The following is a 27952-nucleotide window of genomic DNA, read 5'->3' on the forward strand; positions in this document are numbered from 1 at the left end:
TAAACCATCTTTAGCAGGAGAAAGACTTGAATTGGTTGTTCTCTTCTACTATGATGGAGTGTCCCATCAAGGACAACAGATGAATCTCGGTCATAGAACTTCAGGACCAAGAGCCAGCATGGGGTAATTGATTATCGTGACAGTGACTTGCACAGTGCCATTTTAACTCTCATTTCTCTGCCAGCCGTCATCCTCCTAGGTCACGGAGTGCAGTGAGCAAGAGGGCGGACAGGAGTGCCACACATTGACAGGCACATACAAAGGTTTCTGTCATGCAGGATCAGTCGCAGCCAAAGAGACTGCAATATAGTGCCAAAGCCCAGCAGGTGATTGCCGTGGTAATCACTTGTGGGAATCACCAACCGTGTTAGCTATTTTTCAGGATTCCTGCTGGTCCTGTCCATCTCACTGAAAGCCATAAGTGGTTCTTTGGTGAGAAATCATCAACACTGAGGGCAGAGGCTCAGAAATCATGCCTGTACTTGCAGACTTGGAGACAAAGTCCTAATTGGCATAACTGTGTTGTTTCTACTGGACCGTCAGTAGGGCTCTTCTCTACTAATGGAATGTTGACAAGATGAGATGTGTGCACAATTTGCTTATACCCACAACAGAACAGAGAAAAGTTTAAATCTTTTAATATTAGCAAGATGGAATGGATTTCTGAACTGCTGAATTGTTCATCTGTTTCCTTCATTGCCAATATCGTGCTCTTCCATTCAATTAATTGTATTTATTGAACACTACATGCAGAGTACTGTACTAAGCACTTTGGAGAGTACAATACAACAGAATTAGCTGACATATTCCCAACATATAACGAGCCTTACAGTCCCAAGAGTTTAGTACAGCGCTCTGCATACAGTAAGCATATGTATTAATAATATTATGTATTATGTATTATGCATACATAAATACGAATCATTGATTGATTGATTTGATGATCATCATCAGAGAGGGCCAGGAGGAAGTGCTTTGCTGTTTGGGAAAGAGAATCAGGACTATTATTATCTTGGAATATTTTTTATTCCTCAGAAGGGGCATGTTTCTCAATTATCTGATCATTATCCACAGGTATAGTTCTGAGAGTGAGGGGGTTCCTCTCTGCCAACTTGCAGTCTGGGGTGTTTAAAAGCCCAAAGAATATTCTGGTTGCCTCCTGAACACTCGTATTCCAAATGTTTTATCCATCACAAGTGAAGTGGAGATAGCCAGAGCCTCTTTCTGTATCTTTGAGAACAAACTATATACTCTGATTACAGTGGCTACAATACAGCTTCCCAGCTTGTATGCCTGTTATGTCAATGGTAGGGGTTGACATGTAGTGTCCTTTCTCAGCTACATCTTTTGGACACTGCCTTTGAAAGACAGAATAACTACATCCAAGAGTACAATATTTGGGTGGCTATAAAATGAATGGTCTGAGAATATGAACGTATCCGATACTCAGTCCAACCTTGTTAAGATAATAATTGGTGTATTTTCAAAAGAAGCCAATGTCTTTCCCAAATGTTGTTGGCCTTAATTTAAAATACTGAAAACTCCAAACACAGTTTATCCAAAGGCTTGTTTTCTACTCCCCTGCCTTCCAAATCTTTAGGCTGCTACTGTATTTTGAACTTGGCATTGTCAAACATTATATGTCTAGTACTTTTAAACACAAAATATGTGTGTGTAGCCTCACCTCAAAGTTAATGAATGGCACTACTGATTTTGAACATCCCACATGTAAGTCAACATTCTTTTGAAATATGTACTACAGCCTGAAGTAATTTTTAAAATGAAGAAATAGTTACTTTGGCCTTTTCTTTTTCTCTGAGGAGTTCCCAAGATTGAATAAACCTTGTCTGCCTAGTTTCCTTGGTATATAGAGTCTATCCCTAGACAAACAAGGATCATGCATGTAATTATCAATCAGTATTTTATCTCTTTGGTTTAGAGTTTCCAGTGAAGTTTATGATGATTTAAAAAAAAAACAAACCCAAAAATATTGAGCACAGAGGTGACCCAGATATGATTAGCTTGGTTCTTTTGTTCACCAGTGAAATGAGATTATAAGTCCAAGGTTTTGTGACCGCTTCCTGGGACAGCTCAGAGCAACTCCAATGTGGTCTCTCACCCAAACATTGGAAACTTGAACCAGCCTATCTGCCTTTAGGAGGTTTGGGGAAATCCAGTTCCATTGTTTGGGCTTGGGTCAGGCCTGTAGACCCCTGATTTGGATGAAAACATGTCCACTTTGGGGACTTCCTCAGCAGTTGGGATAGTTCACATTCCCCAATCTGTGGCAGTCCAGTGGGCTCAGGAGAAGATTTGGGATGGAAGGGGCAGGGGGGGAAGGCATGGTTCCATCCCATAAGGTGGTGATGACACACATTTATTTAGAATAGTCAGGTCCTTGAAAGGTTGCTGACCTATAAGAGAACATATTCTTTTCTTTGTGGCTGTAGCTTGAAACACTATTTTTAAATGTCCAGGAGTGAGAAATGCCCAGAAGCTCAGTATAGCATGGCTTTCAGGAGGTATGTCATTTGGAATAGCAAATTAAACTAACATAGCATTACTCATTTTAATAAATGGGTTTGAGAGGGGAACGTTAACAGTGTAATGAGCTACTTTACAAGTTTTTACTGCACAAGGCTATTGTTTGTGTGGTTGCAGCAAGTCTGTTTTTAAGATTTCCAAATCCTTGACATATATTTATAATGATGTGAAAATTATACTATTTTTAACCTTAAATTCCTAGTTTCTCCCTCAAGCTCTGTGATTTTTTTTCCCCTTCCTCAAGACCACATCAATCTTCGCATCCTCATTTTCCCTTCTCTTTTATGTTTCAAACTTTGCGGGTTTGGGGGATGGGGAGTGGAGGAATCAGTGGGGGCTGGCAGCCGTTGCTTAGCAGCCTTCAATTCCCACTGTCCATGTCTCTCTGAACTAGGCTGTTCTTTCCTCTCTTCCCAAGGGCATCCTCAAAGGCGGCTAGGTGACTTCCCTTCACACCCACTGCCTTAAGTGGGCCCCTGGAATGATTTCTGTTTGCTCCTAATCTGTTTGCTCATTAGTGTTCCTTGGAGAACTGAAGGTGACTTACCCTCACTACTCACCCCAACTCTTTATGTGGCAGATAGAGTGAAAAAAAGCTGAACTGTTGCTCTGGCTAATTGCCAGAGGCTAGGGATGCCCCCAAAGACCCCGAAGTGGTACCTAAGGCCCAGAAGACCTTATGGATTGGCTATGGCCTCAGGCATACGGAGAGCTGGTGGAGCAGCAGAAACATTCTTCTTTCCCCAAAAGGAATATTTTGATGCTACGTTTTAGCAGGAGGTCAATCATCCCAAGTCTCATGAACCTAAAGTTCTCTTTTAGAGGCATCAAATGTTGAAAATCTAATTCTCTTCTCAGCAGAACTTAAAGCATTCAGGTTTAAAATTAAGCTTAGTGATTCCATGTCTTGAGCTCCTCCCCTCTTTATCTTTCACCCTCTCTGCTGCCTCTACCCGCCCCCCCCCCCCCCCGCCCCGACTAAAATAGGAAAAAAAAATCAAAATGGAAAGAGAGAATGGAGACAAAGAAATCAAGTAATAGTGCCCATGGCTCTGCTTCCTCCCTCCATTGGACAGAAGTTCAATTGGGAAATAAAAGAAAGGTGAACAAATACGTGGGGACAACAAGGTGAAAGCAGTGGTGGAGGTGGGAAGTAGGGATGAGGAGGGCAGGGGCAAAAGTGATGCAGAAATAGAGGGTGAGGGTCAAAGGAAGCACAGAGATAAGGTAGAAAGAAAAGGAAAAGGGGAGAAAGATATGGGGAAAAGTGGGAGAGGAGGGAGGAGAGGCTATCGCCAATGGAGTGCAAGCAGCAATGGGCTGGCCCTTGAGGCTGCCACTTCATTGGAAGCTGCCACTTATCTTCTGCTCAGGTAGAGGATGGAAGCTCAGTTTTTTTAAGCTATTTGTTAAGCACTTACTATCTGTCAAACACTGTCCTAAACAAGTTCACTAGGTCGGACACAGTCCCTGTCCCACATGGGCTTCACAGTCTAAGTTGGAGGGAGAACGGGTTACATTCTACAGTAGAGGAATTCTGAGGCACAGAGAAGTTGTGATATGTCCACTGTCACACAGCAAGCAATTGGCAGAGCTGGGTTTAGAACCCATGTCCTTCTGACTCCCAGGCCTGTCCACTTTCCTTCCACTAGGGCATGCTGCTTCTCTGTTGAATTCATTTGCCCTGTAGCCATTCTTGGGACTTCATTCTTGGCCAGAAATACCTAATTTTAGCCACTCCCGAAACTGGAGTCAATATTATGGGTCAGTAAGAATCACTGGAAACCACAGTGAAGAGGAGCTTCCACTTTCTCTTCCTTTTCATTCCCTGAACTATCTACCATGCTACTGCCAGTATCACTTCAGCTGAGTGGTGCCCTCCTGCCGTCTCAACCGGCAAGACCATAATGGGTCCTGGGCTGTATCATCCGTGCATTGCAAAGGACCCCTCGGAATCATGATTAAAACCAGATTCCTGGAAAGTTCCATTCATATTGGAAAATGGGAGTTTTTGTTGCTCTTCTAGGAAGCATTAGAACGTGGTCTCCGCTAAACATCCTTGGAACAAGATTTGTTTTAGCTGTGGTTTGTGTGGTTATTTTGTTTAGCCATGGTTTGTTTCTCTGCTTCTGCTGACACCATTTTATTCATTCCCAACCTATTTAAGCGTGGAAAAAATTAAAAATATTTGTAGGTTCCCAAAGGATAGTTTCCTCCATTCCTTGTTTAAAGGGGATGAAGAGATATGCTTAGATAAAGCAAACAGCAAGATAGGAGGAAGCACAGGAAGTCATGGTCAGTCTAGTGTAAAAATAGTAACAGCAATAATAATTGTGGTATTTAAATGCTTATTATGTGCTGAACACTATACTAAGTGCTGAGGCAGATGCAATACAATCAGATTGGACACAGTCCCTGTCCCAGTTGGGGCTCACGGTCTAAGCGGGGAGGCAGAACAGGGCTTTAATCCCCATTTTACAGATGAGCATCTGCCTTGTCGTGGAATAAGGGAGCCTGCCGCCGTGCTTGCTTTGATCCTCACCCTCTCCCACCGTGACTCTCTTGCCGTGACTGGGCACAGTAGTGGCAAGAGATTTGTCCATCTTCGGTTATTGGTGCAAGGCTTCTGACTAGTCTGCTGACACAGGTCTCAGGCACTTAGGCACTACAGATCTTGTGATCTCCAGAGATGCCGTGAAGTCACGCAAGTTAGGCCAGGCACACTGCCTAGTGTGGTGATGTCACAGCTGCCATTTTGCAGAAGGGCACCACTTGCACAGTCCTAGAATGTTTCTCCAGAGTGACCCCTTAGCCCCTACTCTTGCTCCAGAGCCTTTGAATATCACCACCCAGGTCCGTCATATTTTATGGCTTGAAAGTTTGTAAGGAACTCTCCAGCTGGGGCTATGGCAGAGAAGGTTTGGACCCAAAAGTGCCCAGTCCTGTATTGTTACCAGACATGGGCAGGGTCAGCTGAACACTGGACTGTATACTTATAAAACGGGAAGCCTGGCCACCCTACCAGGCAACTATGCCTTTGTTTTTCTCCAATAGGACCTTTTTTTGATGCTCTTTCTCTCAAGGTCCAGTGCTCTCCTTTAAATACCCCTTGGGAATGGAAAATGCAGGCACTCCTTATTGTAGGAGTATTCTCTTTACAAGCATCAATCAATCATTGATATTTATTGAGCACACACTTTGTGCAGAGCATTCATTCATTCAGTAGTACTTATTGAGCGCCTACTGTGTGCAGAGCACTGTATTAAGCCCTTGGGAAAGTACAACACACCAATAAACGATGACATTCCCTGCCTGAATCGAGCTTACAGTCTCTGGTAGGGGTGGAGACCGACATCAGTACAAATAAATAAAATTACAGATATGGACATAAGTGCACTGAACTTAGCATTTGGGAGAGTACCCTAAAACAGAGTTGGTAGACATGATCCCTGCTATCAGTGAGCTTTCAGTCTAGAGCTGAGTTTACTTTTGCATACAGATCAAGGTGTTGAGGACATGGGTTCTAACCCCGGCTCCACCACTTGTCTGCTGTGTGACCTTGGGCAACCACTTCACTTCTCTGTGCCTCAGTTACCTCATCTCTAAAATGGGGATTAAGACTGTGAGCCCTATGTGGGACAACCTGATTAACTTCTACCTACCACAGTGCTTAGAACAGTGCTTGGCACATAGTAAACGCTTAACAAATGCCACAATTATTTTTATTATTAAGTCTATTCGCTTAAAGATATGCATGTAGCTAATAATTATGTAAACACTAGTAATGGTTGAACACCTACTCTGTTCAGGTCACATGCTAAGTGCTTGGGGGAGTACAGTAGAGGAAGAAGACATGATCCCTGCCCCCAAAGAGCTTACAGTAGCGTTTTGTTCAGAGACATTTAGCAAATAATCTAGAATAGGACAGCTCAGTTTAATGAATTGAAAAATGGATTGCCTAATGCTGCTAATGGCAAGTGGATTCCATAGGAAAATCTGCCATCAACGGCTGCCCCGAACAAAGCCAGTGTGGCAAATGGCAGCAGTCATCCTGACTGTCGCTCATTCCTCCTTTATGTTTTTATGCAGGCCGCACTTGCCAAAAGCTGCAAATCACTAATCAGTTCTTTGTAAAATAATTGGCAATCTGACGTGTTATTCCGGTATAGAACAAAAGGAAATGAAACTGGTGAAAATAATTATCTCTCTTTTCTGGTGCCCGTGATGGAGGTGGATAAGGTTTTCACCGGGTGTGGGGGCAGAGATACAAGTATCGAGGAGACAGAGGTTGGAATGGAAGAGACCCGTGAGAGACAGAATGAGAAGAGAGAGAGAGACCAAAATATGAGAGGCTCAGAGAGAAAGCCCAACCAAGGGAGGCTCAGAAACCAAAAGAACCACAGATGACAGATCCTCTTCCTCCTCCCCTCCCCCAACTTGCCCAAATGATTTTGCCCTTGACCTTGATAACAGGCCTAGCAGTAGCAGGAGAGAGCTGGAGGGAGACTTCCCCTCCCCCACGTCTGTCGAGTGCTGTGGCTCCGTGCTCCAGGCTGAGCGAGCCCATGTGTTACCGCCGCTTTCCCGGATTTCCAGCACGAGGAGCAGAGAGCTGCTTGCGGAAGGGTCCCCGAGGCCCACGGAACCAGCCTTGGCCGCCCTAGCCCCTCCCTTCGGCAAAGAACGGGAGCCAGCTGCCGAGGGAGGGGGAGGGGAGCGGCAACTACACCTTCGCCCTCCTGCTACCCTGCTGCTGCCAGCTGTCCAGGGGACTGCATGGTTGACCTCGCTGTCTTTGGCAAATGGTCAGTGTATTGCCACAGCGATTAGTAGGATGTGCTGCTAGGAATAGTCCCTGGTTACCCCGGGGAAGGGATGGTAGTTAAAAAAATAAATAAATACAAAAATTCCCAGTGTCGACATGGTTCCGATCGGCCCTAATGACATGTTTTCATGAGATGGCATCCTTCTGGGCAGCTAGACTGTGAGCTCGTTGTGGGCAGGGATTTCACTCTTTATCATTGTCCTTTCCCAAGCACTTAGTACAGTACTCTGCACACAGTAAGTGCTTAATAATACGATTGAACGAATGAACTCCTAACCTTGGAGGCTTAGAGACTTCCTCAGTGGCAGCTGCTACCAGAAAATCCCTTTCCGAAAACACACCTGCCACATATGAGCACGTGGGAAAGCAGTCGCATGGGCTGCAGTTTCAGTGTTCCCAACCTATTAGCTTGCAGGCTTCTTGTGGGCAGGGAATGTGTGTTTTGCTTCTGTTATATTCTCCCAAGAGTTTAGTACAGTGATTTGTACCCAGTAGACAGTCAATAAATATCATTGATTTGATTGCTATTGTTCTTGTCTGTCCGTCTCCCCCGATTAGACTGTAAGCCCGCAAAGGGCAGGGACTGTCTCTATCTGTTACCAATTCGTACATTCCAAGCGCTTAGTACAGTGCTCTGCACATAGTAAGCGCTCAATAAATTCTATTGAATGAATGAATGAATGAATGAATTGACCCTGTCTCCTTTCCAATGTAATTGAGGCTTCCCCCCTTTCCTCTTGCTAGGCCCAAAGGACCACAGGTCTCCCCCTTTATTGAAATCACAACTCTTCCAGGAATCCATTCCTGATTAATTTCTAATCTCCCTAATTTATATCCCCTCTATGGCCTGTTCAGCACTTCTGGGCCTCCTAAGCACTTAAGTACTCACAGCTTCCCATAACTCTTTTGTATGTATCTTACATACCATATATTTCTTAAACACTAAGTACATACCCCATTTCACTTCTTCCACCTATCCTTAATTTCTTTTAGTTTCTGTTTCGTACTGGAATGTAAATTTCTCGAGGGTAGGGATCTTTTGTACTAGCTCTACTGAACCTCCCAAGCACTTAGTAGTACAGTGCAAAGAGTAAGCACTCAGTAAATACTCTTGATTGAGGGATCATATTGATCCATCCTGTTGGGCTCTCACAAATACTTAGCTTAGTGTTCTGCAACCAGGAGGCATGCAATAAATGCTGTTGATTGAATAATCTATGGATTGTGTCTAGAGATCTTTTTCCACAACTGCAGCATCTCTTGTTGCCATTTGGATGACTTTCTCACCTTCCTGACTAGGGCTTCTCCCCAGGTCCCAAATCTCATTCCTCTCCTTCCTTATGACTCCCATTACTGCTGCTTCCCGCCCATCTTCTATCCTACTTTTAATTCACTGATTTCCTGTAAATTTCATTTTTCTAGTGTGCTTTCATGGCCTAGAGCAGAAAGCACGGGTCTGGAAGTTAGAAGCACCTGGGTTTTAATGCAGAATCCAGACCAGACACTTGTCTGCTGTGTGAGCTTGGGCAAGTCACGTCACTTCTCAGGGCCTCAGTTACCTCATCTTTAAAATGGCCTATATCAACCACAGTGCTTAGTACAGTGCCAGGCATAGAGTAATCCCGTGTGATCTCCCAAATCCCTGTGAGGAAAGGAGAAGCAAGTACTGCTATCCTCATTGTACATAAGAGGAAACTGGGATCCAGAGAAGTTAATTGTCAGGTGACTTTTTTATGGTATTTAAGCTCTTACTATGTGCTGGGTAGGTATGAGCTAATTAGGATGGAAACAGACCATATCCCATTTGGGACTCAGTTGTAATTCCCATTTTATAGATGAGGTAACAGGCAAGTGAGATGACTCTCCTAGGGTCACCCATCAGACAAGTTATGGGCAGGGAATTTGTCTGTTGTATTATTATATTGTACTCTCCCAAGCAGCATGACTTAGTGGATAGGGCAAGAGCCTGGAAGTCACAAGGTCATGGGTTCTAATCCCATCTCTGCCATTTATCTGCTGTGTGACCTTGGGCAAGTCACTTAACTTCTCTGTGCCTCAGTTACTTCATCTGTAAAATGGGGATTAAGACTGTGAGCACCATGTGGATCAGGGACTTTGTCCACCCTGTTGAGCTTATATCTACCCCAGTGTTTAGAATATAGTAAGTGTTTAACAAATACCATAATTATTATTATTACAGTGCTCTGTACACAGTAAATGCTAATAAATTGATTGACACGTGAAAAATGGGTGAGATGAAGGGTTTTAACAAAATTTTAGGTACTACTTGTTGACCTTTGCTCTAGTGACGTTATAATTGGGAATCCAAAACACCGGCAATGACATTAAAACAAATCAGTAAGCAAATGTCACAGTGGTCCTTGGAAGCCTATGAATGGAAAGGAAACAGAGGCAAATGCTGACAAGCGTAACGAAGATGAGTCAGGTAAAGCCAACACCTCACTTTTAGCCAACTTTGATGGTTTTTCCCCATCAACCCAGCATCCAGTCCTTTGCTGTCTAGAGGAAGCATGAGGCAAAATAAAACCCCAGCCTCTCCTTTCACATCTGCCCCCCATGTCACCAGATTCCACACGTTTTGTTGTCATCACATTCCATTTGCTTCCCTGTTGCTAAGGGCCCCAGACACATTCTTATTTTCAAAGCTCCAGGTGCTCTTTTCCCCGGGGAGACAAATACCGAGTACTTGACTCTAATTACCTTGGCCTGTGGGCTGATAGAGGTTCCCCCTTCTGTGTCTGTGGAAGCCCCAGTGTCAGACCTACAAATACAAACATTATAACTTTCTGTCAAGTCCTGCAAACCAGTAACCCATATATCAGCCTTCCCAAACGAAGGAAGAAATACTGATGGGTAAGGATTCACATTTCATTTTAAATAATTGAAAAATGCCAGAGGGTTATTTATGAAAAGCTAGAGGGAGAGAATGTGGTTTTTACAGTTATGAAAAGTATCTTGGTTCAAACCATTTAAGGAAGAGTATCAAGCCATTAAGATGGTTATAAAGAACCAGACCTTGAAAGTTTTAAATTTATTTTACATTTAACAGGTGTTGACATTAAAATTGGACTTCTGTTAATGCAGACATATACGATTTGTTTATATTTAATTTTCAAATGCTAGCCTTGGTGACGGATCTTGTTCTTATTGGAACTTGTAGATATATATGTATGTATATATGCATATACCTATACATAAATATGTATATTTGATATATGTAGTACAGTACAGGGAATTAAAACTTTCATTCCTTTAGCACAAAATACATTTACCCAGGGCCTGAATTATGTTAAGATGTTGAATTTTGTTTCCTTGGTAACAACTGGAAAGAAATACCAGCTCTGCAATACTTTTCCTCTTTATTATTTATATTGTGCAGGCAAATTAGGTTGACTGCATTTCTCTATTTTAAAGTGTAGAAGGCAGTAATTTTTATCTGTTCTAAAGAAGACTCAAATTTATAGATTAATTTTCTAATTTAGTAGAAATTGATTTATGCATATATTAATTTCAGTTTTGTTTCAAAGTTTATTGAAAATTTTACATTTTCACATTAAGACAATGATTAAAGTGTATCATCCTTTTAATTTATTTCTTTAAAATCATCAAGTATAATTATGTAAAGCCAGAAGTTAACCAAACACCTGTAACTACCTGTAAAATTATTGGATCTCATTGCTAAGGTCTCACTTGGTTAAAATAACAGGAGTAAATCTCTCATGGGAGTATATGGCGTTAACCTTTTAGATGTCGTCTTATACAAAATCTTTTCTGATTCTATATTTAATTCTAAAATTCAAGAAGTTAAATATTAAGTAGACTATTTTGAACTTACTCCCAAACTTTATTGCACACTTCTTAAAACTTGGACTTTTAAGTTGGTGCTGGAGCATCCTCAGTATACATGCCGTTTAGGTGCCACTGTTATTCTAAGAGGTATAATGCATATCCCAGAATAAGAGGGACCTGTCCCTTTATTTGCAGTTGCCCACCCTCCTGTCTGGCTTCCACAGAAATAGTAGTAGTTAGTACTAGTATTTATTAAGCACCGTGTGCAGAGCACTGTACTAAGTGCTGGGAAAAATTACACAAAGTGAGACTTAGACATAGTCCCTGGCCCTCCAGGGTCTCCCAATCTAAAAATAAGATGGGGAAGGGTTTGGAGTCGGACACGGTAGGAATGATGAAATAATCATGTACAAAACAATGTGAAAGTTCAGAGTCCAACAAGTCCGATGGTGAAGGGGGACTATAGGGGACTTATAAACTGTAAAGGCTTGCATGCAGACACTGCTTAAATCCCTTATGGGCCAGTGAACACAGGGTCTGTCCTGGGCGGTGCATCTGGGTCGAGATGGGAAGGGGTTCCTGGCGATTCTACTAGGCAAAACTGGTAGCCTCCCCCAGTCCGATGGCGCATATGTGCATGTCTGTCTGTAATTTAGTTTGTCTCCCCCTCTAACCTGTAAACTCCTTCAGGGCAGGAACCATCTATACATATTGTTTTGTATCGTACTCTTTCAAGCACTGCTCACAGTGAATGCTCAGTGAATACCATTGTTTGATTGATTTTTTCTTACAGAAATGATATGGTCAGTCTAACCTAAGAGGATGACATGTTTGCTTTGATTCTCTCCAGAGTTAGGGATAAAACCTTGTTTTGTTTTATATTTTCCATAGATGATTCTGCTGCAGAGAGCTTTAATGGCAATGAGACGGTGGGACATAGTTCCAGTGCTTCTGGGGGAATACACTGCAGGGAGATGGCCGACTCCAACAGTAACGGCAAAACAAATCTAGAGCAGGATGAGCAACCTCTGAACTTGAGCGATAGCCCCTTCTCTGCTCAGCTGACCTCAGAATACAGAATAGAAGATCACAGCAGTAATGGAAAAAGCAAATATAAGAACCTTCTAATTTCTGACCTCAAAATGGAACGAGAAGCAAGAGAGAATGGAAGCAAGGTAAGGAGATTTGACAATTTCCAGAAGTGAACATAGAGGCTTTCTCAGGGGTATTCTTTAGTTATAGATTAAAAAATCACAACTCTCGGGCTGGCAAAACCTCCATGTTCTGCACTATATGGGAGGTTGTAACTCTTCTTATTGGGCAGGTTCAATACACTGTACTACACACTTGGGGAAGCGAACAGAAGCAAAAGACTTTTCTGCCCTCGATGAACTTACTATTGGAGACATTCATCCAATTTCTGTTAACAAAGTCCTTTAAAATATATGTATAAGAATGAACAGATCTGGATCTGAATTGTTCCTCTGAGTGGATTATGAAATGCAAATTTTATCCATAAGAACAGATTTCCATTTGATTTCATCCAGGATGTTTATATGTTAAGCAGCAGCCATGCATTAAATTAAATAGATACAGTCACTCTTAGATGGTAGAGTCCTACAGGCCTCTCACTGCAACTTGAATTATAAAGATTAAGGAAAAGGTACAGTGGGGTTGTGGATGAAAGCAATATTACAGATAGGTAGCCAGCCAGAAGACACATTTGTCATAATTGTATAATTTGAAGAATTTGAAGGCAAGAGATTCCATTCAAAAGCTGCATCTTTTTATTAATTATATAGTCCTTTTTTTTGTCCTCTGGGGTCCCAATTATTTTACCACGAGTAGTTTTAAAGGAATCTTTGTATTGAATGAAAGTGACTAATCGAAACGGGACTTGTCAGATTGGCAGGGTGAAGTAACTACTTGTTATAAAATGAATCCAAACAGATTTATATGAAACCTAACAGATTTATGGGGTGCGTGCATATATGTGTGTGCATGTGTGCACACACCCCATAAATCCACTCTAAGAAAAAAATGTGTATATGATTTGTTAGGCTCTATTATATTTATGATTTTTTTTTCTTATGGTGGATTTACACAAGGCTTTGCCAGTGTGTGGCAAATTCCAGATCGGCTGAACTTAATCTTCTCATTGGCTCTAGGGCAAGCTGTTTCAGCCCTTACATGTCATTCACCCAGATATTGTCAGACATATAGGCAATTTTGCCTAAGGGACGCAGCTATTGCTATGGTTGTTGTAAGTATGCGGATAACTTCATGGCTTGAGGGAGGCCCCGGCCAAATACAGACTGTTTTCTACATTTTTTCCTAACATGATCTTCATCAGTTTTATTTAATAGAGTACAGAGGGTATTCACCTGATTTGGAACTTGAGAATTAAAATTGAAACTAAACGTTCATCTTTCCTTTCCTGACTTTCTCGATATTTTAATCCAAAAATCAACTGTAAAGGTTATCCCCAAAGTTGACAAAGGTGAATTCATTTTTCCCTGTTTTTTATTCATTTTATCATCTTTCTAATTTAAACTAGTTACCATAGGAATAATTGGAAGAGTGAAATTGGTCTTGTGCTTTTTTTCCAATGGAGCTGTGTATGACTGTTTGGTAAGAGAACATAAGGAAGATCCTAGGTGGCTTGAATTCATCCCAGGAGGGCATATGGGAAAAGACACATTGATTTAATGCCATATCCCAACTTTTCAAATCTGGGCTATGAAGTGAAGTGACTTGCCCACGGTCACACAACAGACAAGTGTGGATCCGGGATTAGAACCCAGTTCCTTCTGACTCCCAGGCCCGGGCTCTATCCACTAGGCGATGGCTGCTGTAAACTCAAGGGTGGAAGGACCCCAGAAATGTTACTTAGTTGACCTGTTTTTGTTTGTTTTTTTTTGCTTCTGGCAATTCTGCTAACTTCTGGTCAACCTTAATGCAATGAGAAGACTTAATTATATAAAATCTGTGATGAGATTTGAGGTCCTTTGTGTTGAATACTGAACTGCCTCTAGATTATTCTGAAATAAAGTTAGCATGAATGATTATAAAGCACTTCATAAAATGTAAAATGCTATAAATATGCTTACAAAGAATTAGCGGGGCTAATCTCTGAATGTTGTTTTTATTTACTGATGCCAAATTAACATGCAAAATATACCTCGTAGCTCAGACAGTAGACAAATGCTAACTAGGCAAAGATGAAATACATCACCTTAAAAAGTGCATCGTTTATATGTTATTTATTTGCTGATGGCTATCACTACTCACAGAGGCAAAATGAAACGTGACAGAGAGCTCAGAGGGTAAAGACAACAGTGATTAAAAGTGTGGAAAATAAGACCTCTGAGAAAAGGTTAAGAGATTGAGCCATGTTCGGTTTGGAAAAAGAAGATGGAGAGAAATAACTGTCTCCAAATATGTAGAATGATGGATAGTGACCAATTATCCTCATTTGTCTATCCAAACAGGACAAAAAATAATGTATTGGAACAGAAGTGGGGAAAGTTATCCAAAGTAGGGGATCTTTCTACAATCGATGCACCTGGGATGCAGAGGGAACAGGGTAAAGGGGTGCTCGCATCACTCCCTAAATGCAGGTTCAAATGTCTTCCCACCCTACCACTCCTCATCTGATGTTGGAGCCCAACAGCCTTGTTCCATGCTGGGAAAGGCCTAATTAAGCAAACACACTGAGAAGTAGCTAGGTGAGAATTCACAGTACAAAACTGCAGCCAGAAATTTAGTCCTTTCTAATTAGCTTGAATGTTGTAGTTCACACTTGGAGGTAGCTTGTGAAATAGCATAAGGATGACAAGTTTAACAGTAGTCACCTGATAACTCATATTCCTCCCCAAAATGCCCTAAATTTGGCATGTGGCAATATTGGGTAACATGGTGTATTTCTTCAGTTATGAAAACATAATGTGTGGCCCAAGTTAGTGACTATATCAGTTTGACCTATATTCCAGTATTTATTGATTTTCTATACCTCAAAGACCTGAGTAGCAACATATATCAGGAAATTTAAATTATGAAGCATTATTACACTATTATGAGAATTTATATAATTTGATAGTTTTATAAATGTCTGACTGCTTGGGTATTCTTTTGCTCTATTGAGACCCTGAAAGGAAGATTGAAAAGTAATTTTCCTTTTTCTTACTGTGAAACTTGTTTATTTTTTCAGAAAAGGCTCTGAGGAATGAAACTTTTCATATTTGTTCATGGGAACAAAAGGAATGCCATTTGGAAGTTAGAAACTTATCTAAATGACTTTTAAAATTAGTGGGAAAGGGAGAGGGAATACAAATGTGCATTTGAGAAACAGCATTTCTCTTTGGTACAACAGAATTAGAAACTCCTCGGTGAAAAAGAAATCTCAAAGGGATTTATTAAGAAAAAAATATAATAATGTATACTTTGCAGCCATCCCCCATTATAATGTCCTCTTCTAGTGCTCTTTCCCCAGTAGCACCACTGACAAAGATGCTTTATATAATATGCCAGTTGTGCTCTTCCTGCCATGAATTTTCTTCTCATTGTTTTGATAATGAGATTACATTATTTGGAGAAAATACTTCTTTAGTTAGAACATATGAAATTGCAATTTTGCTATCTGAGCACTCTCCTAAGTGAAATAGCTACAGATGATTAATTACATTCATATATTCAAACATATCTAGTTCGATCATCTGGTTGAAATTGAACCATGCAGTATCCATGGCACTCAAAATAAAATGGCTCAAAAGTTTAATATCAATTGGCAAATCAGAATGAAATTAATATTTTTGTTAAATAATATATAGAGAGACGTGTATATTTTCAATCTAGGTAATATTTAGGGGCAGATTGGGGCAATAAATTTCTCATGTTTTACACTAACACGAAAACATTCCAAAAGGAAAGGAGCTCAAGGCTATCTCTCCAGCCTAACTTGTTCCCTGCCTGCTCTGTATTTGAAGATCCTCACGGAGGACAGATCCATAGCACCCCTAAATAACTGCTTTTGATCCTTAAATATGTCTTATTCTCCTCAAGTGATAGTTTGTAAGCTCCTTGAGGGCAGGTTCTACATGGTTTATTTCAAATCTATTTTCCCAACAGCTTAATGTAGGCACCTCACGCATGTAGGCTATCAATAAATTCTGTAGGTGATGGTGATGATGATTATGTGTGCTCCTCCAGGGATCCCAGGAAATAGGAATCATGGTATTTATTGAGCATCTAAGGAATGGAATGGACTGTGCTGAGTGAGTCCTTAAGAAGAACCCCAGAAGCACAAAAGATATTCCCTGGCCACAAGGAGCTTGCACTCACTTGGCTTACAGTCCTAGAAATACAGGCAGTGGAATCAGAACAAATGAAATGGAATATTCAGTTAGATATGGAATTCACTCATTCATTCATTCAATCATATTTATTGAGGGCTTACTGTGTGCAGAGCACTGAACTAAGCACTTGGAAAGCACAATTCAGCAATAAAGAGAGGCAGTCCCTACCCACAACAGGCTAGAAGACTGTAAGCTTGTTTTGGCCCAGGAACATATCTGCTAACTGTTGAATTGTCCTCTCCCAAACACTTAGGTCAGTACTCTGCACATAGCAAGTGCTCAATAAATACCATCGATAACCACAACACTGTCCTTCCTTCCATGTCCTTTTGGAGCTCTCATGCTCTGTACCCAAAAAGGGGGTTAGCAACAGTGACACTCATTCCCCAGTTTCAGTTTAGATCCATATTAAACCCTCTTTAGGCATGTGGTCGTTTGCCTTGCTACAGAAGGTTTTGAGAGCCCAAGGTAAACCAAATTTTGTGGAAAGTTCATTTTAGAAAAAGACCCTGCTTGGAGAAATAATGAACCAGGCACCAGTTCTGTAGCGATTCATATATGGATTGGAAAAAGCTCTTACAGTTGTCAAACTGGCTGTAGCTGTAAAGCTTCAAGTGATGAGAGAACAGTGAAAATGTAAAAAAAAATTAAGTGGTGGAAGAACATGTTTCTTAAAGAGAAATGAGAGCCAGAATGCAAATTTTCCCAGTGATCTGGGGCATGTACAGCCTGGATGACAGGATCTCAGGAGTGGGATTAGGCCCCTGCTATCCTTTCCTGCCGGCCATTCCCTTATTCTGTAGTAGTAATAATAATAATGATGATAATAATTGTGGTATTTGTAAGTGCTTACTATGTGCAAAGCACTGTTCTAAGTGCTGAGGTAGATACAAGCTAATCAGGATGGACACAGTACCTATCCCGCATGGGGCTCACAGTCTTTGTCCTCATTTTACAGATGAGGTAACTGAGGCACAGAGAATTTAAGTGACTTGCCCAAGGTCACACGGCAGACACGCGGCAGAGCCGGGTCTAGAACCCACATCCTCGGACTCCCAGGAAGCTGGCTGATGGACGTGGGAGCCCTTGATGCATGTGGCAGGTCAGAAGTAGGAATATAGAGAAGCAGCGTGGTCTAGTGGATAGTTTCGGGCCTGGGAGTCAGAAGGACCTCTGCCACGTGTCTGGTCTGAGACCCTGACAAGTCACTTCACTTATCTGTGCTTCTATTACCTCATCTGTAAAATGGGGATTAAGACTGTGATCCCCAGTTGGGAGATGGATTGTGGCCAACATGATTAGCTTGTATCTACCCCAGTAAGTGCTTAACAAATACCATAAAAACAACCCAAAAAAACAAAACCCATTACATGTTTTCAAACACCTGAAGTCCATGGCAAAAATGATAATCCCTCTGCTTATTACTATTTCAGAGGCCAAGAGATATTGTTTGTTCTAAATCAGGATCCATTGGAAGGCAACTCCAACCAAGACTGATTTCTGCCCGCCACATTGGGCAGTCAGCTGCACTGCTTCGGTACTGTCGGCAGCCCTAAACCCCAGGATTAAAGGCTCTGCCCAGAAGGTCTGGGGAGAGCAGCTGGGACATATTGTACTTCTTTCCCAAGCGACAGCCCCAATCTGTTCCTTTCACCAGAGAAATAAGGTTACCTTGAATGCCTCTGTACCAAGAAGCAGTTTTCAGTATTACGTTAATTTCTGTTTCTCCAATACATGGAGAGTGGCAAAGCGGGTATGAAAAGGATCTTCAAAACTTGGTGATATTCTGATTTTTAGAGCGAAAAACTGACTACTTTACATCAGGTCTCATTTCCCACAAGCAAAAATGTTTAGTTGCTACTGTGGATTTGGAACCGTATACAGAAGGTAAAAAAACCAAAAAACAACTCTGAACTTTTAGGACTCCACAGAGCTATTACAGGGATCTAAGAGGCATTAATTACCAAGGCTAGCCACGGGGAAAGTCTGTCTCATTGGAGGAGAGGAAAGCTATTTATTTAGTAAAAATATGCATCTCAGGTGCATTGGTGAATGAGAGGATTTGGCTTAGTTTTTAATTTTTATGGGTGGTTTATGCCCAGGATTATTCTCATGCCAAGACTGAGGTGGGAAGCCAAATAGTCTTTTCTAGCTTCTTGCTAATGTAAAATAAACTCATGTTTCTAAATATTTTTTTCTAGTAAAAAAATCAAATTACACAAACTTTATATTATTTTCCATCCTTCCGAGGAACGCATGTGGTCTGTTTAAAGAAGCAGCATGGCCTAGTGGAAAGAGAATGGACCTAGGAGTCAGATGCAGATGTCCTAGGTTGTAATCCTGACTCCAAAACTTGCCTGCTGTGTGACCTTGGGCAAGTCACTTAATTTCTCTGTGCCTCAGTTCCCTCATCAGCAAAATGGGGTTCAATACCTGTTCTCCCTCCTACTTACTCTGTGAGTACTATGTGGGTCCTAATTATCCTGTATCCATCACAACACTTAGTACGATGCTTGGCATATAATAAGTGCTTAATAAATACTATTATTATTATAAAGAAGTTTGCAAAAATGAAGATTTTCTATGCTCCTCAAGACCTCATATTTAATCATAGAAGAGCTTTTCGGGAGAATACTAAAGTTTTTTTTCTCAAATCCCCAAGATTCGCTCCTTATTTGTGTTGAGGTTGGAACCATCTTCATTCTTCAGAAATGCACTTGTGCTTAGGGCCATATGGCTTCTTTAGTGAGATGTGCAGTGGTCTTTGGTTTGGTGGTGGGCTGCAGAGTCTTGGAGAAACAGTGTGCCTAGCGGTTAGAGTACAGACCTGAGATTCAGAAGGACCTGAGTCCAAATTCCAACTCTGTCACCCAGCTGACCTTGAGCAAGTCACTTCTCTTTGCCTTTTACCTCATCTGTAAAATGGGGACTGAGATTGTGAGCCCTATGTAAGCCAGGGACTTGGTCCAACTCAGTTACCTTGAATCTACCCCAGTGCTTAGTACAGTGCCTGGCACATAGTAAGTGCTTAACAAATTTGTGTTATTTATTACTATTATTTCTTCTGACTTCACCCGAATTGCTTGTCCCAATATAGGTTTCTCCAAGACTCTCTTTTTGGGGGATTAGGGAGTATGGTCAGTTGCTGCCAATGCCATAATCATTTCTGCTACAAGTTGCCATTCAAGTCATCGAGTTAATCGCAGTGTGGTCAACTAAGCATGCCCAATGCTTTCACTATTTGGCAAATCAGAATTTCAAAGCAGTGCCCATTCACCCTTTATGGAGGAGATTGTAGATGGGGACTTCTTGTTTAGCAGGGTTGTTCTAGAGATGTCTTCGATCTCCAGGAATGAACCATTATAGTAAGTAGTAATAGTATGTATTAAGTGCTTACTGTGTGCCTAGTAAAATAATAATAATGTTGGTATTTGTTAAGCACTCACTATCTGCCGAGCACTGTTCTAAGCGCTGGGGTAGATACAGGGTAATCAGGTTGTCCCATGTGAAGCTCACAGTCTTCATCCCCATTTTACAGATGAGGTCACTGAGGCACAGAGAAGTGATGACTTGCCCACAGTCACCCAGCTGACAAGTGGCAGAGCTGGGATATGAACCCACGTCCTCTGACTCCCAAGCCTGGGCTCTTTCCACTGAGCCACGCTGCTTCTCATGTAAAAGTGGGAAAAAATACACAGGTGTGTATTTCCTGTGTACGACAGTTCTGTGTATTACACAAGAAAACACACAAGAGCCATAAGGACCAGGTTCTAATTGTGACTCTGCCACTTGACTTTGTGGCCTTGGGTAGGTCACTTAACTTCCCTGTGCCTTGGTTACCTCTCTATAAAATGGGGATAAAGACTGTGAACTTCATGTGGGACCTGGACTATGTCCTACCTGATTAGCTTGTGCTACCTCAGTGCTCAGTGCCTGACACATAGTAACAGCTTAATACCATATAAAAGTGGGAAATAAACGTAGTCCCTGACCCTCACAGTCTAAAATCTAAAGCCATAGTCACTGTGGTGGTTTGGAGCCCACTATGTAATGCTGTGGCTGTTTTTTGGCATAAACCTGGAACGTAACAGCCAGTGGTCAGTGAGTGCGTTATTTTTTTTATCAGGGAAATGCCACTTCTTAAATTGGTGCATTCTGAATATTTCCCTTTTCAGGGTTAGGCAAAAGATGGTGGTGATGATTATGATGTTTGGCCCACTTGCTGAGTAAAAGAGGACTATTGCTCCTTGGTTTTATTGATCCTATTTAGTCCCCTGACTTTTTTCCATGGGAAAAAGAAAGAGAACGCTTTAACAAAGGTCAGAATACATTAGGTCCTAAAGAAAACTCCCTGGCATGAAGCAAAGTCATAGGCAAGTGCATGTCCTAAAAAGGCACTTAAAATTGAGTGGCACTGCAGTAGCAAGTCCCTTTTCGTTAGCTGTCTAATGAGGCAAATTTTATTAGGGCCATTAAAAACGATGCATTTTTTGCCACTTCTTTCAAACGAACGTTCATTTTTACTTCATGTAGTCTCTGTCTCCTAGCATGAATGGTGAGTTTGAGGATATAATCAGCCCAACCATGAGTATTATCTATTCAGAATTCTTCCTGAAACTTATTGCCATCCCTAGATCATTTCCTACTTAGAGGAATTTGGGTTAGGCTTCTAGCCTGTAATTGTCTCAGATAGCCAACTCCATCTGAGAATTCACCGATTATCAGGGAGATACTGGGTTGGCAACAACTCATTTGGCATTGGTATGCCAGGAGGCCTTCTGCCTTCGGAGGGACCATTCCACCATGGTGACCCTGAAGCCCTGAAGGAGTTGTACATCCTGCTGGTTCATGAAGTGTGGTCCATGATTTCTGACCTTGAGAGGGCCCTCATGATATTGAGGGAGCCTGAGGGCTTGTAACCCTACTTTGTAACCACGCTTTTGAAGAAACCTCATTTTCTGCTGAAGGGGAGGGTGAGGAGAAGCTAGCGGATACCCAAGGCCACCTCATTAGGAAGGAAGGCACAAGTCAGAGAAGCAGCATGGTGTAATGGATACAGCACAGGTCTGGGAGCCAGAGGACCTGGGTTCTAGTCCTGGCTCTGCCGCTTGTCTGCTGTGTGACTTTGGGCAAGTCACTTCTCGGTGCCTCAATTACCTTATCTTTAAAACGAGATGGAACATGAACTGTGCCCAACCTGATTAGCTTGTTTCTACCCCAGCCCGTAATACAGTGCCTCTACCCCAGCCCGTAATACAGTGCCCGGCACATAGTAAGTGCTTAACAAATATAATTAAAAAAAAAAAATCATCCCGGCCATAAGTGTGTTCCAGGATTGTAGAATCCTCCCAGGCACCATTCCCTTTCTCGTTGTTTTCACTCAACTCTTTTTCATATTCCATAACTTAAAATTTTCAAATGTATTGCCCCTGATATTGTAAACACTTTAAGGGAGGGATAGCATCTTATGCATTTAGTGCAACTCAATGCTGTGCTTAGTAAAATGCTCAGTACACAGTTGGCATTTGATGCTAATAATGATTGAGGTTGCCAAGTTATGCACTGTAGTGAAAGAGTAATTTCCTAGTTAGTACTTTGGTAGGCTGTGGAATTAATACTCCCCTAATACATGTTGTTCTTGCTGGTGAGATTAGGCTTCAAGATTTTATACTGATAGTCTGTGTTAACCAGTTAAGAATCTCATGACCCATCAACAGATCCCTGGAGGAAACATAATTTATTTAAATATATGCTCAGCAGTGATAGATATGGTGGTTTAGTTGTAAAGGCCAACCCTCTTTAAAAAATGTTTTGGCCTGAGAATGATGAAATGAGCTACAATAAGGAAGCAAACAGGGAGATGTAAAATAAAGGGAACAAGAGTTAACTTTTCTCAGTTTTCTCCTCTCTGTCCACAGAGGGTTTTTGTTTTTTGTTTTTTGGTTGTTTTTTTTTACTTCAAAGGGAACTTTGGGCCCAGTGGCCTAAATATATATGAGAGTGGGACCATATTTCCCTGAGATCTAACTTTAGCAAGTTTTCTTTCTTATGCATTTTCGAGATAATTATTAAAGAGCTTTCTTTAAGTTCAGATGAGAGACTTTCGTCTTAATATTGAGTAAGGCAAATCCCAAATTGTTGTATCCCTGCATACCTAGGTGCTGGTTTCATTCCATACCCCAACAGGAATCCGATTCGGAGAGACAAAAAAGTGCAAATAAGATTGCAAAAACCACCATCACCAATATCAATTCCTTCACCAAGGTTCTTGGACCTGAATTTTGCATGACTGAAATCCCATTTACTTGGGGATATGCCAACCTTAGCATCATGAAGAGTGAAAAACTGCATTGTAAATCAAATGTTTGTGCTGATTTCTAGATCAGCTGTGGGGAATTTAGCTGTGGGATGCACCGGGATATTTACTATAACACATAACCAGGATGCAACCCAAAAAGCTCAACAAACTTATTTTAGTGTCAAGTGGAAATTGGTTAACGTGAATAACATCTCGTGCTAATTTCACATATCTCAATTTATCCTGCATTACAAAGAGGTTTGGTAGGATAAATAAACATAGCAAATAATGGCTACATTGTTGTCATGCATTTGTGAGGTATGGAAATTGAAAGACAATTTCATTTTTTTCTAGTTCAGAATGGCAAGTTATGCAAATGCTAATACCAATCTCATGCTAAATAGATTAAAATAGAGAGAAAATAGATTTCCATAGTGTATGGCCTGTCGCCTGTTGAGGCAGGAAAGTCTTTCATTAACATTCTTCTATTCACATTTATGGAAGATGTATGCATAGAGTGATAGGAAAATTAACCTCTGAATCAGTAATGTCAAGTGTTTTCCATAAAAAGATTACAGATCCCCTTTGAAGAATTTTGCTGTGTATAACTAGAAGATCCACTTTTAATTTTACAGGAGCATTTTTTATTAATTTTATTGCCCAATATATCAAAGATATAACCACATAAGATATAATTTTGCTTAATTGTATCGCCCCATAGACTCATGTATATATGTACACATACACACACATATATATTCAACTTTCATATGGTGTAATATCTCTACCGTTTATTTTAGATTTTGGTAAGTGTAATTAGCTTTAGAAATTTCCAAAATAGGAAGGCTTGATTTAAAAACATGCGCATACACACAAAACCACTCATGCTAGTCAGTAAAAATAAATTGCTATATTATAGTGTCAACTAAAAAATGGAATCAGGTGATGGTTAATTTCCAGATAGTCCACTGCAGTTTGCTAAATTGACAATCAATCAGTGGTGTTTATTGAGTACTTATAAGTAGAGCACTATACTAAGCTCCTGGGAGAGTACAGTACAACAAAAGTAACAGACATATACCCTTCTCATAGAACTTACAGTCCGGAGGGGGAGACATAAATATGAATAAATGAGTACTTTATCGTGTATAATTTAAAGATACATATATAAGTGCTGTGGGGTTTGGAGTGGGGTGAATATCAAATATCCAAAGGTCACAGATTGAGGTGCGTAAATGGCACAGATGGGAGAGCAAGGCAGGAAAAAGAGGGCTTAATCGGGGAAGACTTCTTGGACAAGATGTGACCTTAATAAATATTTGAAGGTGGAGACAGTGGTTGTCAGGCATATATGGAGGGGGACGGAATTGTAGACTGGGGGGAGCTTGTGGGAAAGGGGTTGGCAGTGAGATTGACGAGATCGGAGCACACAGTAGATTGGAGCTAGAGGACAAAGTGTACGGGCTGGGCTGTAGTAGGAAAGTGGTGAGGTAGGATGGGGTGAGCTGACTGAGTGCTTCAAAGCCGATGGTAAGGAGGTGTGGTTTTGTGGAGGTGGATAGACAGCCATTGGAGGTTCTTGAAGAGTGGGAAGATATGGACTGAACACTTTTGTTGACTAATGATCCGTGCAGCAGCATGAAGTATGGATTGGAGTGGGGAGAGGGAGGAGGCTGGGAGGTCAGCGAGGAGGCAGAAGCAGTAATCTAGGTAGCGTAAGTGCTCGGATGGAGAGGAAAGGACAGATTGTAGCAGTGTCGTAATTATAGAAACAACAGGATTTGGTGACAGACTGTCGGTGGAATGGGAGTGATGTCGAGGACAGTGTGAGAGAGGGAGGATAGTGGCGTTGTGTCCAAGGATGAGAAGGAAAAGGGGAGGACAGGGATGTGGTAGGAAGATAAAGAGTTCAGTTTTGGACATGTTTAATATCAGATGTCAGGATGACATCCAAGTAGATATGTCTTGAAGGCAGGAATAAATGGGAGATTTCAGGGAAGGAGAGAGGTCAGGTCTGGAGATGTAGATTTGGAAATCATCTGCATAGAGAAGGCAATTAAAGACATGGGAGGAAATGAGCTCTCCAGGGGAGTGGGTGTGGACGGAGAATAGAAAGGTACCTAGAACTGAGCTCTGAGGGACTTCTACTCTCAGAGGAGGGGAGGCAGAGGAGGAGCCAGCAAAAGAGACTGAGAAGGAGCAGTCAGAGAGTTAGGAGAAGAACCAAGAGAGGGTAGTGTCAATGAATCCAAGCTTGCATAAAGTTTCAAGGAGAAGAGGGTGATCTACAGTGTCGAAGGTGGGTGAAAGATGTAGGAGGATTAGGATGGAGTGGAGACCATCTGATTTGGGGAGAAGGTGGTCATTGGTTATTTTAGAGAGGGCTGTTTCTGTGGGGGCGGAAGCCAGATTGGAGAGGATCTAGGAGAGAATTGGAGAATAGGAAGTGGAAATAACGGTGAAAACAACTAGAGAGGAGACTTAATTTGGAGATTGGATTCATAAATTTCTGTGTCAATTGCTTTCAAAGAACCTACCTCTGAAATGTAGGCATACATTTCTGAGGGAAATTCCATTTTATGGTAACTTCAAAATTTTGCCTTCGTGTACAGTGTGGCACATCATTACATGAACTGGATCCATAAAACAAAGTTAACATAATCACATGTAAGGTTTGTAAATGCAAATAGCTATAAAACTAAAATGTCATCATCACTATCAAATAGCATTTATTAAGAACCACCCTGAGTACAACATTATGCTGGGTGCAGCAAAGAACAATTTTAACAAAAATGCAACCTTACCGATGAGAGTATGTAGCACGTAAAACCGAGGCAGACATTCAGCAGACCTATTGAAAGTATTTTAAAAATATGAATAAATATAAATATTGTGGGTGAAGCATAAATAGATAAATAAGTACAAAAATAACATACCAGTGGATGAAGTCAGTCTGTTTCCAGTATTAACCAAATCCCCTCACTGTGAGCTGTTTAGAGTTGATGCCATAAATGAATTTATAATCTAATGGAGGAGGCAGGGTAAATTTGTAAATTAGGGATTTTCAAAAATCTTTTCTCTCAGGGTTTCATACTGCAGTTTGCAGATGTCATCCACATGGGGTTTTTTGAAAATTGGTAAGTGAGGATTAATGAGGGTTCTTGACTTTCACAACTTCCTATGAAAATCTAGGAAGATATAGTTTGTTTTAATCCACAGAGAAAAAGCAATTTTTTCCACTTAATTATAGAAGCTCCTATAACCCTCAGACTCTTAAACACACAGGGTTACTTGGACATGCAAGCTTCATTAAACCCAAAGCAGACACAACACATACGTTTGGTCTGTACTCACAGTTATGTGGAGGGAGCCAACTATAACTCAGCATGTTGTGGAAGGCTGGGAGAGGAAAGGAAGAAGGAAAAAGAGGGAGAGTAGGGCCGAATGAGAGAACATAAGCGCCTCCTCTACCAAATTTAAAAGCTTTGTCTTTCTCATTTGACTGAGCTCCTCCTAGTCTCCTCTTAGCCAGTCCCAATTCATGGTAGAAATTTTTGTTCTCTCAGGGGATTCTGGGGAAACCATCTCTATGGGGTCATATAAAAGATAATTCCTAGAAAGATGAGTATAATAGACATAAACTTCAGACTTCTACTCTACCTTTAGTGTCCTTTGGATTCAAATCAGGACTGTTATTATTTCCTCCTCATTTCCGCCATCACAGGTGAATATATACAAATATAAATAAAGTTACAAAAAACATAAATGGCAGGAAAATAAACAAATACACTTACATTGGAAATCAAACAGAAATTCCCAGGTAGATATTTAATGAAACAAATCCCCAAATGCTAAGGGTTTATACCACAATGCCTGGAACCAGGGGAAGGCTGTGTAGAAAAGGTGGGTTTTTAGAAATGTCTTGAAGGGAAAATGGGACATTGTGTGGCCACAGGGAAGAACTAGCACGTGCTAGTATCCAGAAGGGAGAAGTGCTCAGTGTCGAAAATTGGTAAAAGGGGCATCTTCAAAGAGGAAATGAAATCACTTCAAGAGGATAATTCCAGTAATCCCAGAAAAAGGATTCAGTTCAAAAGTATAGAAATTCCAGGCTGGATGGCAAAGACGTGGTTAGGGGAGAAAAAGTTGGACCGATGGATTGGCGATTAGGAAAGCATTGGAAGAAGAAGAATGAGCTAGGAAATAGGGTGAGTCAAGCGTTGTTAATTGTGGTACAAAAAACTCACACAAGTGTAGGAAAATGAAGAGAATAATTTTTAACTACATAGAATGTAGAATGTGAAAAATTACCACCTGGTAATGACCTGGTGACTCTTTGATCAGCAACAGCTTCGTTTTAATTAGTCGATGGTATTTACACTGTGTAGTGCACTGTACTAAGTACTTGGAGAGAGATGGATAAAATCCCTGCCCTTGAGAAGCTTGCAGACTAGCCAGGGAACCAGACATTAAAACAAATTGCAGGTAGGGGAAGCAACTGAGTATGAGGATATGTACATAAGTGCTGTGCGATTGTAGGTGGAGTGAATTCCAAAATTCTTAGCAAATGGAACTAAGTACCCAGTGCTTGGTGGGAGGGAGGAGGGTGAGAGATTGTGACAATGAAAAATCAGGTGGGGTTGGCTTTTGTGGAGGTGATATTAGAAAGCTCCTCGCCTCTTATTTCTGGTTGCTGAGTTAGTTTATTTTGTTTGATGAAGCAGAGTATTTGTGCTGCCTTAGTGAGCATTTGCAGCTGACTGATTTCCCCCACTGGCAAAAGCACAATTCCCTAAACTAGTCTTTTGGCTGTTCTTTTGCTGGGGCAAGTGTTCAGTCCAATAGCTTTACTTTTTCAGGGCCGTTCAGTTTAAGATAGACTGGCGTCTTTTTTTAAACTTCAATTCTGGCAATACTCACTTTACTGCGTTTTGAATAAATTGAATATTTTTCTGTTTGGAAAATATCTTTTAAATTGTATCATATAATTGGGGTAATGTCATTGTGCTTCTGTTACTTCAGGCCAAGATGACCCTTGGCAAATATTGACTAGCAAAAACTTGAATCGATTCAGTATTTTGTCAAAAATTCTCCAAGGACTAGTGATTAAGAGCTCATCAC

At 41.1% G+C, this 27952-nt stretch overlaps 1 protein-coding gene across 10 annotated transcripts in view; it reads left to right on the forward strand.

Moving 5' to 3' along the window:
* The window catches only part of NOL4 (nucleolar protein 4), a 235342-nt gene that overhangs the window by 130147 nt on the left and 77243 nt on the right, over positions 1-27952 (forward strand). For 9 of the 10 annotated variants that reach the window (XM_039912519.1, XM_029068854.2, XM_029068853.2 and 6 more), the window contains one exon: positions 12071-12354. In XM_039912519.1, coding sequence (XP_039768453.1) covers positions 12071-12354 — 284 coding nt within the window. Of the gene's footprint in view, positions 1-10070; positions 10244-12070; positions 12355-27952 lie in introns of those variants that run through there. The other variant, XM_029068861.2, reaches the window with a different exon arrangement.

Source organism: Ornithorhynchus anatinus, chromosome 7 (assembly GCF_004115215.2).
Source record: "Ornithorhynchus anatinus isolate Pmale09 chromosome 7, mOrnAna1.pri.v4, whole genome shotgun sequence".
NCBI classification, from domain to species: domain Eukaryota; kingdom Metazoa; phylum Chordata; class Mammalia; order Monotremata; family Ornithorhynchidae; genus Ornithorhynchus; species Ornithorhynchus anatinus.